We start from the raw sequence: 15,515 nt of genomic DNA on the forward strand, positions 1-15,515 counted from the left end.
TTCAAATCGTTCCGCACGGATACTCCCAGATATTTTACAGAAGTAACTGCTACCAGAGTTTGTTCCGCTATCATATACTCATACAAGAAAGGATCCTTCTTTCTATGTATTCTCAATACATCACATTTGTCTATGTTAAGGGTCTATCCGCTGCAGATCTTGACTGCATTTCGCTGCAATTTTCTAATTTTGCAACTTCTCTGTATACTACAGTATCATCCACAAAAAGCTGCATGGAACTTCCGACACTATCTACTAGGTCATTTACATATATTGTGAAAAGCAACTGTCCCATAACACTTCCCTGTGGCACGCCAGAGGTTACTTTAACATCTGTAGACGTCTCGCCATTGAGAACAACATGCTGTGTTCTGTTTGCTAAAAACTCTTCAATCCAGCCACACAGCTGGTCTGATATTCCGTAGGCTCTTACTTTGTTTATCAGGCGACAGTGTGGAACTGTATCGATGCCTTCCGGAAGCCAAGGAAAATGGCATCTACCTGGGAGCCTGTATCTAATATTTTCTGGGTCTCATGAACAAATAAAGCGAGTTGGGTCTCACACAATCGCTGTTTCCAGAAGCCATGTTGATTCCTACAGAGTAGATTCTGGGTTTCCAGAAACGACATGATATGCGAGCAAAAAACATGTTCTAAAATTCTACAACAGATCAACGACAGAGCTATAGGTCTATAGTTTTGTGCATCTGCTCGACGACCCTTCTTGAAGACTGGGACTACCTGTGCTCTTTTCCAATCATTTGGAACCTTCCGTTCCTCTAGAGACTTGTGGTACACGGCTGTTAGAAGGGGGACAAGTTCTTTTGCGTACTCTGTGTAGAATCAAATTGCTATCCCGTCAGGTCCAGTGGACTTTCCTCTGTTGAGTGATGCCAGTTGGTTTTCTATTCCTTGGACACTTATTTCAATGTCAGCCATGTTTTCGTTTGTGTGAGGATTTAGAGAAGGAACTGCAGTGTGGTCTTCCTCTGTGAAACAGCTTTGGAAAAAGGTGTTTAGTATCAATGCCATCATTATCCCGGAGTGTCTGAATATGCTGTTTCGAGCCACTTACTGATTTAATGTAAGACCAGAACTTCCTAGGATTTTCTGTCAAGTCGGTACATAGAGTTTTACTTTCGAATTCACTGAACGCTTCACGCATAGCCCTCCTTACCCTAACTTTGACATAGTTTAGCTTCTGTTTGTCTGAGAGGTTTTGGCTGCGTTTAAACTTGGAGTGAAGCTCTCTTTGCTTTCGCAGTAGTTTCCTAACTTTGTTGTTGTACCACAGTGGGTTTTTCCCGTCTCTCACAGTTTTACTCGGCACGTACCTGTCTAAAACGCATTTTACGACTGTCTTGAACTTTTTCCATAAACACTCAACATTGTCAGTGTCGGAACAGAATTTTTCATTTTGATCTGTTAGGTAGTCTGAAATCTGCCTTCTATTACTCTTGCTAAACAGATAAACCTTCCTCCCTTTTTTTATATTCCTATTTACTTCCATATTCAGGGATGCTGCACGGCCTTATGATCACTGATTCCCTGTTTGCGCTTACAGAGTCGAAAAGTTCGGGTCTGTTTCTTATCAATAGGTCCAAGATGTTATCTCCACAAGTCGGTTCTCTGTTTAATTGCTCGAGGTAATTTTCGGATAGTGCACTCAGTATAATGTCACTTGATGCTCTGTCCCGACCACCCATCCTAAACATCTGAGTGTCCCAGTCTATATCTGGTAAATTGAAATCTCACCCGTGGCCTCAGGCCTGCCAAGGAGCACCACAGTCCTGGGTCCTTAGATAAACTACGAAAATCTGCAGCATTATGCCACACACAAACAGACCCAGACTGCAGGCAGATTGGTGAGACTAGATCTGACGAGAAGGGACTGCACGTTAGTGGGAAATGATGGGCTTCAGACGGCAGGCCCGATCTGTTAAGAGATACCCACAGAAATGACCTGCCATTTTGGCCCGTCATGAAAGTCTACTCGCGTGGCCAGCTATTCACATGTCACAGACACCATGTTGATGAAATGAGACTGCGTTGATCAAACCAAGCAACAGATAACTTGTGCAAATACTCTGGGAATCAAAACTAATGAGGACAGGTACCAACTCACCGTAAAAATGATCACTGAGCCACAGACGGGCACATAGAAAAGAATCACACTCTCACAACTAAATTTTTAGCCATAGCCTTTGCCAGGAAACAAGAGCATACACAAATTCATACAGTCATTAAGACTCAGCCCATGCACACGACCACTATCTCTGCCTGCTGCATCACCAATCTCTGAGAATCAGATCCAAACAAACCACTCCTCCTGCCTCCTTGCCCCTCACCAGCAGCTGCTAGGCCAGTGGCAAGAAGTGATGGCAGTAATGACTGCAAGCTGAGGGAAATGGTAGGAAGGGGAGAAGCAGTAAGAATGAGGGAGTAGGGAAGTGGCGCACATACTCATCTGTGCCCAGCCAGTGACGACACATGAGACATCTCAGTGAAACAAACCATTTCATCTGTTGTTGTTGCTGTTGTGGTCTTCAGTCCTGAGACTGGTTTGATGCAGCTCTCCATGCTACTCTATCCTGTGCAAGCTTCTTCATCTCCCAGTACTTACTGCAACCTACATCCTTCTGAATCTGCTTAGTGTATTCATCTCTTGGTCTCCCCCTATGATTTTTACCCTCCACGCTGCCCTCCAATACTAAATTGGTGATCCCTTGATGCCTCAGAACATGTCCTACCAACCGATCCCTTCTTCTGGTCAAGTTGTGCCACAAACTTCTCTTCTCCCCAATCCTATTCAATACTTCCTCATTAGTTATGTGATCTACCCATCTAATCTTCAGCATTCTTCTGTAGCACCACATTTCAAAAGCTTCTATTCTCTTCTTGTCCAAACTATTTACCGTCCATTTCATCTACTGAGACAAAAACGAGTTTTTTCGAGTGTTTTCTTCAAATTTTCCTATTTCCCTGACACATTTGAAATTCCCTGATATGCACTGATTTCTAGAACTTATGGCAACCCTGCTATCAACAGCCATCAAATAATGTATAAAATGTATGTCTGACCATCAGCTGCTCTTATTTTAAACCCAGATACCAAACAGTTTCAGTAATGGACCATCTTCACAGACAAGGGTTAAAATAGTTGAAGCCACCACATTACATTTGTCATTACTTAAATAATGTGTAGAGCATGTCATGAGTATTAATATACGACACAGGACTTTTAGAAGTAAACATACTAAGTGTACACAGAGCAGTGCTATAGTCCTGATCTTCTCATCAGTACTGTCCTGTTTACACTTAGTATGTTTGCTTCTAAAAGTCCTGTGTCGTATATTGATATTCATGACATGCTCTACACCTTATTTAAGTAATGACAAATGTAATGTGGTGGCTTAAACCAGGGAAAATGGTCCATGACAGAAACAAGTTGATATTTGGGTTTAAAATAAAAGCAACTCATGGTCAAACATGCATTTTACACTTTAGTATCCCACTTCTTTACACATTGATTCTTCTTGACAATTCTCCCAAACTTCAGCATCTATTCATTTACAATTTGACTGTTACTCTCAGATTGGTGTCAAACTTTACTTTAGTTTCTGGTTATGTCTTGGATAGCAAAATGTTCGAAGCCTTTGCTCACCATTGACAATCTTATCCAGATAGACTTTTGACTGCTGGCAGTATAACTGCTATCTTTAGTCACTTAAGTAATGGACTTGTATGAAAAACTAAAATGAAATTTACATTAATGTCAACTCTGCAGCTGAAGGGGAAAACAGAAATTTAAGAGCTATTTGTTTCTGTGCAGAAACAGTTATGACTAGGCAAAACATACTAAAATATTGTTAATGTCATGACAGAAGTGCTATTCAATGTTTTCCCTCTCTGACTCGCATAATATGTAACCCGAGACAACGCGAATAACCCTCTGCTATTGTAAATGAAAATAAACATTAACAGTCACTAACTCTCTTCAGTATTTTCTATGTAAGTCTCCTTCAATACATGTCTGTGCACACTGCTCACTAATAACAGCTTCATCCTGAGGCCAAACATTAGCTTACCTTTCCTACATTTGCATCTCTATGGTCCTGGCTTTGCACTGTTATGTAGAGACAAAAGCTGACACTACCAGTTATCTCTCTTTTTCATTCTGAAGCTTTTCTGCTTATGCAAGTCATCCAGAAAATCTCTTCCAATCTTCTCTTTTCACCCTGTCTACCATTCAACATTTCCTACTACTGTAGTCCAAACTGATTCACATCATCCTTCACCTGGTCTCTTCATCTTGTTTATAGCCATTTAATCAGTCTTCTTCCAAATTCTGTCCGTTCCAGAGCTCTTCTTGGTAGTCTTTCTTTTCCCAATCTTTTAACATGACCAAACCATTTCAGCTTATTTCTATCAATAGTTTCTGCTCGGAGATCAACCTGAAGCATGTTTCATGTTGTTTCATTTCTTATTATGTTCCTTCTCATCTTATCCAGGTTCCCTCTTAGGAAGCGCATCTCTGCCACTTCTGTTCTACCCAAGAACTTTCTTTGTCCAGAACCAAAATTCTGATTCGTACATCAAAACTGGTAGATAATATGATTTGTATATCATGATCTTCGCTTTGGTGAGTATTTACCAATTTCTAATTATATCTGATAAGCAATAACAAAATTTTGAGCAGTGTTCTACCCTTTCTCAAATTTCTTCCTTGATGTTTCTTTCATGGTTAGCTTCCTCCCTGGATATTTGAAAGCATCTACTTCTTTAATAATTTACATTTTTTTTTCTTCATTTTCCCAGCTGATCTTCACTGCCTCGCTTGCTAAGTTTATTTTCAAGATTGTTTCTTCAATTACCCTGTGCCAGGTATTTAGTTATTCTTCCAGTTTCTGTTCATTGTCTTCCCGTATCATCACATCATCCGCACATGCTATGATTTTTGTGTCATCTGCCACTAACCTGCTGTAAACTTTCCTTATGATGTTGTCCATGACTATATTAAAGAGCACTGGTGAGAGAACACTACACTTTCTGAATACTTTATATGTTCCAAAACATTTTGATTTTTAGCTGACATTATAACACAATTCAGTCAATTGTCATACGTGTTTCTGAGTCAGAGTTGCATTTGTTTTGACGGTTCCAATCTATTCAGACTTTGCAAATCCCTTCTGTTCTAACAGTGTCTTAAGCCTTTTGTATACCTATGAATGCAGCTACAATGTCTTTCCCAAATTCACATTTCTTTTCTACTATCTGTCTAGCTGTAAATACGGCACCATAGTTGATCTTCAAGCCAAAATCTTTGTTGTTCTTCACTTAAGTGTGGTTGTATCTTGTTCCCGATTTTCTGTAAAACTATCTTTTCATCAATCTTCAAGTAGTGGCACATGTAGAAAAAGCTGTATTAGAAATGAAAAAAAAATGGCAAAGCTCCTGGAATAGATAACATCACAGTGGAAACATGGGATACATTCTGAATTTTTGTGGAGCATCACAGCGATTAAACTTAATGGATTAAGTAATTTTTAATTATAATACCACTTTAAATTACATTACTTTCTTTGAATACATTTATATTAATAATAATTAACATAGAATGAGATTTTCACTCTGCAGCGGAGTGTGCGCTGATATGAAACTTCCTGGCAGATTAAAACTGTGTGCCACACTGAGACTCAAACTCAGGACCTTTGCCTATCGCGGGCAAGTGCTCTACCAACTGAGCTACCCAAGCATGACTCACGTCCCATCCTCACAGCTTTACTTCTGCCAGTACCTCGTCTCCTACCTTCCAAACTTTACAGAAGCTCTCCTGCGAACCTTGCAGAACTAGCACTCCTGAAAGAAAGGATATTGCGGAGAGATGGCTTAGCCACAGCCTCGGGGATGTTTCCAGAATGAGATTTTCACTCTGCAATGGAGTGTGCGCTGATATGAAACTTCCTGGCAGATTAAAACTGTGTGCCGGACCGAGACTTGAGTCTCGGTTCGGCACACAGTTTTAATCTGCCAGGAAGTTTAATAATTAACATGGCTTCTAACTCACTAATATTATATATTACTCTTAGCTACAACTGCATGCAAGAAAATGTGAAAAATATATGAATACTATTACTCCGTCTGGCCACATACAAAATACTGTTAACAGTGAACAAATTTATGTTTGCAAGATGTTGTTCATATATGTATCTGGTTTTTTAACTTCACATTCTAATGTTAGTACAAAGGCAAGCATAACATATTTCTGTAGGAGTGTGGATGATGAATGGACGTAACCATAAGCAGCTGACGGCTGTGCGAGTGAAAGAGATTGTTGTAGTTGAAAAAAATGTGTGTGTGTGTGTGTGTGTGTGTGTGTGAGAGAGAGAGAGAGAGAGAGAGAGAGAGAGAGAGAGATTAACACTTGTGTTATCTTAGGTTGATGATACTGCTCTTCCACGTACAACATAAGACAATATACAGCAAACCCTATTTTACGTTTTTGTGCAGTCAGGACTTAAAAAATGCAAAATTGAGCAAAATGCAAAACATGAGCAAAAACACATGTAATTGGCACATATGCTTAAAAATCGCAATACTCTCCAATACTTTGTATAAAATCTGTGTAAGTGAAGGAAATTAAATGTACAATGTCTATACAATAATTTGTGGTAATGAATTTCATCAGTTTATAAAAAAGCACAGATGTGTAACAGCAAGTAAATAAAAATCAAAAAGTAGAACTTGGTATCTGGGTACAAGATAATCAAGCTGTTTTCCGACATGCTACGACTACAAATTATATGTTCAAAATACACGTTTTTGATACATCATTCTTTGTGCTCCCCCCCCCCCCCCCCCCCCAAAAAAAAAAAGATAGAGAAGAAGAAGAAGAAAGAAAGAAAGAACATGTTGAATTAAACCAAAAGCAGTTAAACCATAAGCATAACTGTGGACATCTGTTTAATGAGTTTACTTTCCCAATTGACATTACAAGCTTATTAGAAGGCGACTCAGTGAATTTCTGTACACTATGTAAAACATAAATTTGAAAGAAAGCTTGTGGCTGAGCGATTCTGGGCACCTCAGTCCGAAACTGCACTGCTGCTACAGTTGCAGGTTCGAATCCTGCCTCGGGCCTGGATGTGTGTGTTGTCCTTAGGTTAGTTACGTTTAAGTAGTTCTAAGTCTGGGGGACTGATGACATCAGATGTTAAGCGCTGTAGTGCTTAGAGCCATTTGAATCATTCGAAAGAAAGTTCAGGTTCTTCAGTTTTGCTTCATGCTCCCTATCACTGCTGCCAATATTTACAATCTACAGTGTGTGGTGCAAAGTATATAAATGAGTAGTGTACGTAGTTGTTGCAACTGTATCATGTCAGATTTGAAGATAAAAGTCTTTGAACGTATTATAGCCAAAACCTTGTTTTATTTCTGTGTGACATCTCTGTCATAGCACATCATCTGCATGAAAAGTACATTTTCAGCACTTCACAAAATGCTTTCACCCCTACTTGCACTCCTGTCACTGAAGGGCCACTCCCCCTATCGACATATTCAGTAGGTGAGCTCATTTTGGTGTTTTTGTGTGGTGTAGTGGCTGTGCTGGCTATTAGGTGACTTAACAAGTCATCAGCCAATAAGAGTTCACTAGCCGGAAATGGGTGATGTTTCCTCGATTATGACCAGCATGTTCATTGAGATTCAGTGTCTGGATTTTAAAGATTGACAAGTGATATTGTTGCTGAATACAGTGCATCAGAAATACGTGCAAAAAAGATGAGAGTGAGTTATAAGTGGGATGAAGAAAGGTAGTTGCTGGGCACCATCATCATGTATTAGCTCGGTCCGCAACACTTTGTGTCGAGTATCTCGTTTTTCCATTCCCGCTGAAATCCAGCTGTAGTTGTATAATAATTGCATGGTGAAGCTAAATGTTGCAAGTTGTGTTGCCAACATCAATTGTGGGTTACATCAGCATTTCCTCTCTCACATCTCCCCTCTCCACAGTGGACTAAGACATTCCCTTAATTCCGCCACCAACTCTGGTGCAAACCATCTGTCTTTTGAGCCACTTATAACTTGTTCAGTCACATCAAATGCCAATAAGAAGGAAACAGGACAAAGACCAGCAAGACATTGAATAAATCATGGAATTTTTAGCATTGATCTTATGGATTTTACACAGGGGCCACAAATTTATGGTGTAGAATCGTGAAAAACATAAAATCGAAGTTCCACTGTATTACCTTTCTGTGGACAGTAAGCAAGGGAGGTTACAGTGCCAGTTGCATCTGCAGATAAAATGCAGCTTTCCCCAGATGCCAAGTCCCAGAGACGAACCGTAGCATCACCAGCTGCCACGGCAACCAATCCAGGACCAGCCCACTCTGCACATGCATCCTGAGGTCTTCCTACTAGTTTCACCTTTAATTCCAAGAAAGATTAGTTACAGTATTCTCGAACACTTGTAATTCTTCATACTGGTAGTGTATTTACTTCTGTGAACATAGTGTTACACACAGCTAAAGCATAATAAGAATTTCATTTATGTCTGAATTAATTCTGGAAAAAATTTGACTTGGGAAGTCAATCTACTACTTAACAGAAACAATAAGACCAAGACAGATCACCAACAATGCATCTGTGACATGTCACATGACTTAGACATTTCCATTGGCATGGTGCATAACATTGTCTCCCGTAACAGGAAATACCAGAAATTTTGTAATCAACATGTAACCTTCAGGCTCATTGAAAGGCACAAGGAATGGAACAGAGATTTTAGTTTGTCAAATGTAACATATTAGAACAGAGGAAGCAAACATTTCTGTGGTCTATAATGGCAAGAGACAGAACAAAGTGTTTCCATTTCGAGACACATGGAAATCTTGTTAGCCAGTAGTGACAGCATGCAGTGCTACGTTAAACAAGTTTCAGTCACAGTAGTCTGATTTATATATTTGGAACACATTTAACAAATTGATATACTTGACTGACTGAATTATTCTGTGAAATCAACACAAATGATAGCAAAGACTACTTGAATAAACATTTTCAGTTTCTTTTAACAACATTATTCATCTTGAAAGATCAAATGTACAAGCACTTCATTAGATGTACAATTTCAGTTCCTCACAAAAGAGATATCACACAAAAACAAAAGACAAATAACTTTAATTGTGTGTGAACATTCCATATAATTTTACTTATTTGAGTATATCTAAAATTAATATAAAACTATTTTGATAAGCAATATCTAATTGTGGGGCGCAATGTAGTATGCACCTGATACCTTCTCACAATACCTAACAAATACAATCCCTTTAGTGGTCTACGTTCTTAGCCTTGGTATATTTTTGCATTTGTTAATGAGTCTTATCATAATTTTATTCAATTCTAGATTCAGTATTTTTTTACCTCTTTTACTGGTCCTGAAGGCGATTGTTGCAAGGTAAAAATTGGTAAAATTGTGAAATTACAAAGTGGAAGTATTAGAGAATAAATGTTTTTGAAATTATTTGAATGTTGTAAAGTATTACTTTGACGATTTCGGAGAGCTGCCCAGATGGTTCACAAGAGAAATGTCCAAGACTAGGTACATCAGTTAGGACTGCAAGTTGTGGTAAATGCTCATGGTGCAATACTCTTCGCAGTTGTGATCCATCTGTACTCAACACTTCCATACATATGCCCTCTTCATTACAGTGGAATATCTTTCCTAAGGAAATAATAAAATGCATTACAAGTACAAAGTTTAACCACAGTTTAACCAAAGTTTAACAGACAGTAGAAGATAGGAGTTATGGATCTTAGTGTCAAGCAACAAATTTCTCATATATGTATGATTTGTTTATCATAATGTTTCATATTCTTATGTTAGTGAATGTGATAAGTCTACCTCTCATGTCCACCAAAAATTGTTAAACGTACCCACATATTCTTATGTTAGTGAATGTGATAAGTCTACCTCTCATGTCCACCAAAAATTGTTAAACGTACCCACATACAACATTACAAGGCAAGAAACTGAAACTATGGATAGTATTTCTGTGTACAGGGATGGAGGTACACAGCAATACCACAAGAAGCCGCCACTACAAATGCACAACCACTTGCCTTGCACTTTCTCTGTTCCAAACAGATGCTTCAAGATGGTGCTCGCTAATTGGGACTATACTCTGCTTCCTCACTGCATCCATCAGCATGTTGTATTTATCCACTAATAGTGTTGCTACCCACCAGAGACAGTGCAGCCAACTGTGAAGAACTTCACTTTCACCTAGCACTGACACACACAGAGATCCATCCACAAACAATCACAAAAGAAGATGTACTACAGACACTGACTCAGTTCCTGCAGTTCAGCTACTTCTACAGTGCCACCATTTCCTCCAGTTATGCAATGGAGCACAGTCTGTGAGTTAGTTAGTTACTTTCATGTTCCATGCATCATTTTGCATGAAAAATCGTCAAGATGTGGAACGAGTCATTTTACATTCATATTGCAAATTAATTTGTACATCTATGAACTCTAAACATCACCATATAATTATTTTTTCCCCCTAAAAAGAAAACTAGATATGCAGACTGAGTTAATAATTCCCACCCACCAACTTTTACACATTACAAACATAGAAATTCTTCTACAGAATAAAAGGAGTTGTCAAGGAGAAACTTTTTCAATTTATTTTCAAATTTTACCTTGGTGCCTGTTAGACATTTAATATAACTGGGTAAGTGGTCAAAAATTTGGTTCTATTCAGAAGACATTTCCACCTTAACAGTCACTATTTACAGAATAATTAATAGCACAGTCTGCATAGTAATTTCAGTCACAGTGTCTGCCAAGACACAATAAAGTCATTTATATTTCATTATATTAGGTACAGGACATCAAGTGCCATTCATCAAACTGCTACCAAAGTTAAGCGAAAGTTTATACCATCACCATTAATAAATGTTACTGACTATTTCTGATTGTGTAAGAACGCAGAGTCTCATGGCGGCAATACTGAATAAAAAGTTCTTGGGTTGCCATCTGTGTCAAGTGATCAAAATTACAAGAACTTTAGGCGACACACTCCTTGGCTATTGTCAAGAGGTAAGTCTAGCAGTGGGCTGATGATATGCCTCATATACATTAATTACCAGCTGTAATGTCATTGCTGCTCGCAGAACTGCCATTATGGGCGTATATTGACTCGGCATTCAATGTGCCCTCTTCAACCATGAAGTCACTGGATCCCATGTCATATTGAGCTGCAAGCCACAGTCTCTGTTTGGGATGTTATTGATGATTTTTATTTCAATGGCTTCTTTAATTACATAATCCCAGAAGCTATTAGTGTGAGCTGCATCTGATGTATTGGCAAATTTTATCTGGTGTCCATTTTCTAAAGCATGCTTAAGATAGAGAAAGCAGACTTCCCAGGATATTGCAGGTGATAAAACCTCTCATGCTCCTTATTGTGTTATTACATAGCGCGTACTGCTTGTCTGAGGTAAGACTGGTCACACTCGCAAGGTACACTATGTAATCAAAAGTATCTGGACACCTGAAAATGTCTCTGGCGCCCTCCATTGGTAAAATGCTGGAATTCAATATGGTGTTGGCCCACCCTTAGCCTTGATGACAGTTTCCACTCTCACAGGTATATGACAATCAGGCGCTGGAAGATTTCTTGGGGAATGGCAACCCATTCTTCATGGAGTGCTGCACTGAGGAGAGGTATCGATGTCGGTCAGTGAGGCCTGGCATGAAGTTGGTGTTCCAAAACATCCCAAAGGTGTTCTATAGGGTTCAGGTCAGCACTCTGTGCTGGCCAGTCCATTACAGGGATGTTATTGTTGTGTAACCATTCCACCACAGGCCGTGCATTATGAACAGGTGCTCGACTGTGTTGAAAGATGCAATCACCTCTTCAACAGTGGGAAGCAAAAAGGTGCTGGAAACATCAATGTAGGCCTATGCTGTGATAGTGCCACACAAAACAACAAGGAGTGCAAGCCCCCTCCAGGAAAAACATGACCACACCATAACACCACTGCCTATGAATTTTACTGTTGGCACTACATACACTCGCACATTATGTTCACCAGGCATTCACCATACCTACACCCTGCCATCGGATTGCCTCATTGTGTATCGTGATTCATCACTCCACACAACGTTTTTCCACTGTTCAATCGGCCAATGTTTATGCTCCTTACATTAAGCGAGGAATCGCTTGGCATTTACTAGTGTGATGTGTGGCTTATGAGCAGCTGCTCGACCATGAAACCCAAGTTTTCTCACCTCCTGCCTAACTGTCATAGTACTTGCAGTGGATCCCGATGCAGTTTGGAATTCCTGTGTGATGGACCCTCTTCAACTGTCGGCAGTCTCTGTCAGTCAACAGACGAGGTTGACCTGTACACTTTTGTGCTGTACGTGTCCCTTCACGTTTCCACTTCACCGTCACATCAGAAACAGTGTACCTAGGGATGTTCAGGAGTATGGAAATCTCACATACAGACTTATGACACAAGTGACACTCAATCACCTGGCTGCATTCAAAATCTGAGAGTTCCGCGGAGAGCCCCATTCTGCTCTCTCACAATGTCTAATGACTACTGAGATCGCTGATATGGAGTACTTAGCAGTAGGGGGCAGCACAATGCACCTAATATGAGAAACGTATGTTTTAGTGGGTGTCTGGATACTTTTGATCACGTATTGTATGTTGTAGACCCCAGTTGTTCTGAGACTTGTTGTATCTTTAAATGGCCTTAGTAATTGATGAATTTATGTTGGAGGCCTCAATATTGATTTTATCTTGGGTCTTTTTCACAGGCAACTTATCTTTCCCAATAAAGAGCCACAGAACAGCAAGAAAGCAAGCTTCTTTTCCTGCTCCTTGTCAATGGCCCTATTGTGATTCTTTCTTGAAATCACTTTCTTTATTTGATGAACGTTACAACCATTGTTTCTAAAGATGTTGCAAAGGTGGTTCATCTCATGGGGCATTAGATATCATTCTTGCATGATGCACCAACCACATAACACTTTTGCTTTACCATAGATCCACAAGGATGGGACGCCATCCCACTTCATCGTATCCACCATTCATTCACCAATGTACAAGCTGGCGAAGTACCTGGCCAATCTCCATGCTCCATATGTATGACACATAGTGAACATTGTATTAAAAATGCAGCAGATTTTATCCACTGAATTAACTGTCTTCAACTTAGTTTTAATGTGGTGGCACTGTTTACTTATTTGCCCATCAGAATCTTTGGACTTAGTATCCTGTTTCTTTGTGACATGGTAAATCTATTTAAGCACACTCTTATGTATTATAATCGAACTGATGTGTTGCAATGGGTTGCTCGTCAGCTCCAGCTGTTACAAACCTGTTCATGGAGAGTTTTGAGGATATTGCTTTAGACATGGCACCATTAAAGCATAGTTGTTTCTTTCAATACATTCATGACATGATCATCATTTGGCCCCACAGACATGAGAAACTTGACGAAAGCTTGAAACATCTCAACAGCATTAATAGTAACATCCAGTTAACCAGGAGGTAGAAAATGACACTGCACTGCCCTTCCTCAACATCCTCATCCACCACAAATGAAACGGATGCCTTGCCCACAGCATCTTTAGAAAACCCAGCCACACTGATCTTTACTTATACGTCATCAGCCGTCATAACTGGGCACAGCAGCACACTGTTTTACGAACATTGGTGCATCGTGCAAGAATGATCTCAGATGCTGATAAGATATCCCAAGAGATGAGCCACCCACACAAACTCTTCAGGAACATTGGCTATAAAGTTCATCAAATGAAGGAAGTGATTTCAAGCAAGAATCATAATAAGACAACCGACGAGGAGCAGGATAAGAAACTTACTCTATTGCCATTCTGTGGCTCCGTGTTGGGTAAGATAAGCTGAAAAGACACAAGGTCAAATTGACCTTCAGTTCTTTGACACAAATCTGTCAATTACTGAGACAAGTTAAAGATGCAGTAGGCCTCAGAAACCTGGGGTCTACACTTGCACCATGTGAGTGTGGCCTGGCTTACAGCGGTCAAACAGTATACATTGTCGAACAACAAAGGAAGGAGTATGAGAGGGTTTATCACCTATGATGCCCTGAGAAATCTGCTTTAGCTTAGCAAGCTTTAGAAAATGGACACAGGATAAAATCTGATGATACATCGGATGTGGCTTGCACTAATGGCTTCTGGGATTGTGTAATTGAGGAAGCCATTGAAATAAACTCACCAATAACAGCCCAAATAGAGATGGAGGCTTGCAGTTCAGCACGGCATGGGATCCAGCAGTTGTGCAGTTGAAGCAGGCACACCAATTGCCAAGTCAACGTATGCCTGCATGTGGTGGCATGAGCACCAGTGACGTTGCAGCTGGGAACTACTGTATGTAAGGGGAATACCAGAAACCCAATGGCAGTCATACCACTTGACAATGGCCAAGAAGCGCCTGGCCAAAACCTCGTGTAATTTTAATCACCTAACACGGCTGGAAGCCCAGGAACTTTTTATTCAATTTCTTATTGTGTTGCCACATTGCTGTTCTAATGCTGCTCTTACGTACATATGTATAATAAGAAAGTACTACCAAGCATATCACCACCTCATAATTAGAAGTATAGTAGAAATATGCTTTCTTCCACTGCGGATATTTGGTCTGAATTGATAGTAACATTCAGTTACAACAACCCAACAGTATACAAGGAAAATGTTTCTCTATAACAGGAGGCAACAGATTAAGTTTTTATCTAGCATCACACGAATGAAGAAACTGGTTTGTGCATACTGCATTGTTTTCATTATCTGTAATTTTCTTTATGTATTTTGTTAATATTGGATATTTGAACATGACAACTGTGGTATTATCACCTTTTCAAAACAACAGTTTGCATTTGTTTCTGATAATTATCTTTTCTTGTGATTCCCTTTTGGGCTGAAAATTAATTTATACAAGTTGATGATTTACCACAAAAAATTATACCACATCACAATGAAGATTCTGCATAATATATGTTTTTAAATATTCTGTTTGCTGTACACTTGTAATATCTCACCTCCATTTAGTAATGTTATTGTATGTTGCTTGGGATCTCAGAATGCATTATGACTTCGCATTTGTCAACTACCAGTGTCCCAATGACACTGATAGATGTATAAGCACCAGTGTTGATCCTGACTGCACACTTCAAGGATCAGTTTTATGAACAATTCAGTGAAGCGATGCAGGGATTGCATCCTGTGGACCATCTGTGCATTCTAGGTAATTTTAATGCCTATATCAGATGTGTTACTGCTCCTTGGCTAGACTGCCTAGGCACATACGGAGTGGACAAGATGAATAATAATAGTTTATGGCTGCTTGAATTTTGTGCCAAGTACCAACTGTGCATCACTAACACATACTTGTAAGGCAATAAAAGGCACAAGGTTTCCTGGATGCACCTTCACTCCAAACATTGGCATCAACTAG

The 15,515-nt window shown here is 39.6% G+C and overlaps 1 protein-coding gene across 1 annotated transcript in view; it reads right to left on the reverse strand.

Moving 5' to 3' along the window:
• LOC124594906 (intraflagellar transport protein 140 homolog) overlaps positions 1 to 15,515 on the reverse strand; it is a 263,104-nt gene that overhangs the window by 196,485 nt on the left and 51,104 nt on the right. The window contains exons 5-6 of the mRNA XM_047133380.1: positions 9,543 to 9,721; positions 8,250 to 8,427 (exon numbers count right to left, since the gene is read on the reverse strand). Coding sequence (XP_046989336.1) covers positions 8,250 to 8,427; positions 9,543 to 9,721 — 357 coding nt within the window. The remainder of the gene's footprint in view (positions 1 to 8,249; positions 8,428 to 9,542; positions 9,722 to 15,515) is intronic.

Source organism: Schistocerca americana, chromosome 2, assembly GCF_021461395.2.
Source record: "Schistocerca americana isolate TAMUIC-IGC-003095 chromosome 2, iqSchAmer2.1, whole genome shotgun sequence".
In the NCBI taxonomy this organism is placed as follows: Eukaryota; Metazoa; Arthropoda; class Insecta; order Orthoptera; family Acrididae; genus Schistocerca; species Schistocerca americana.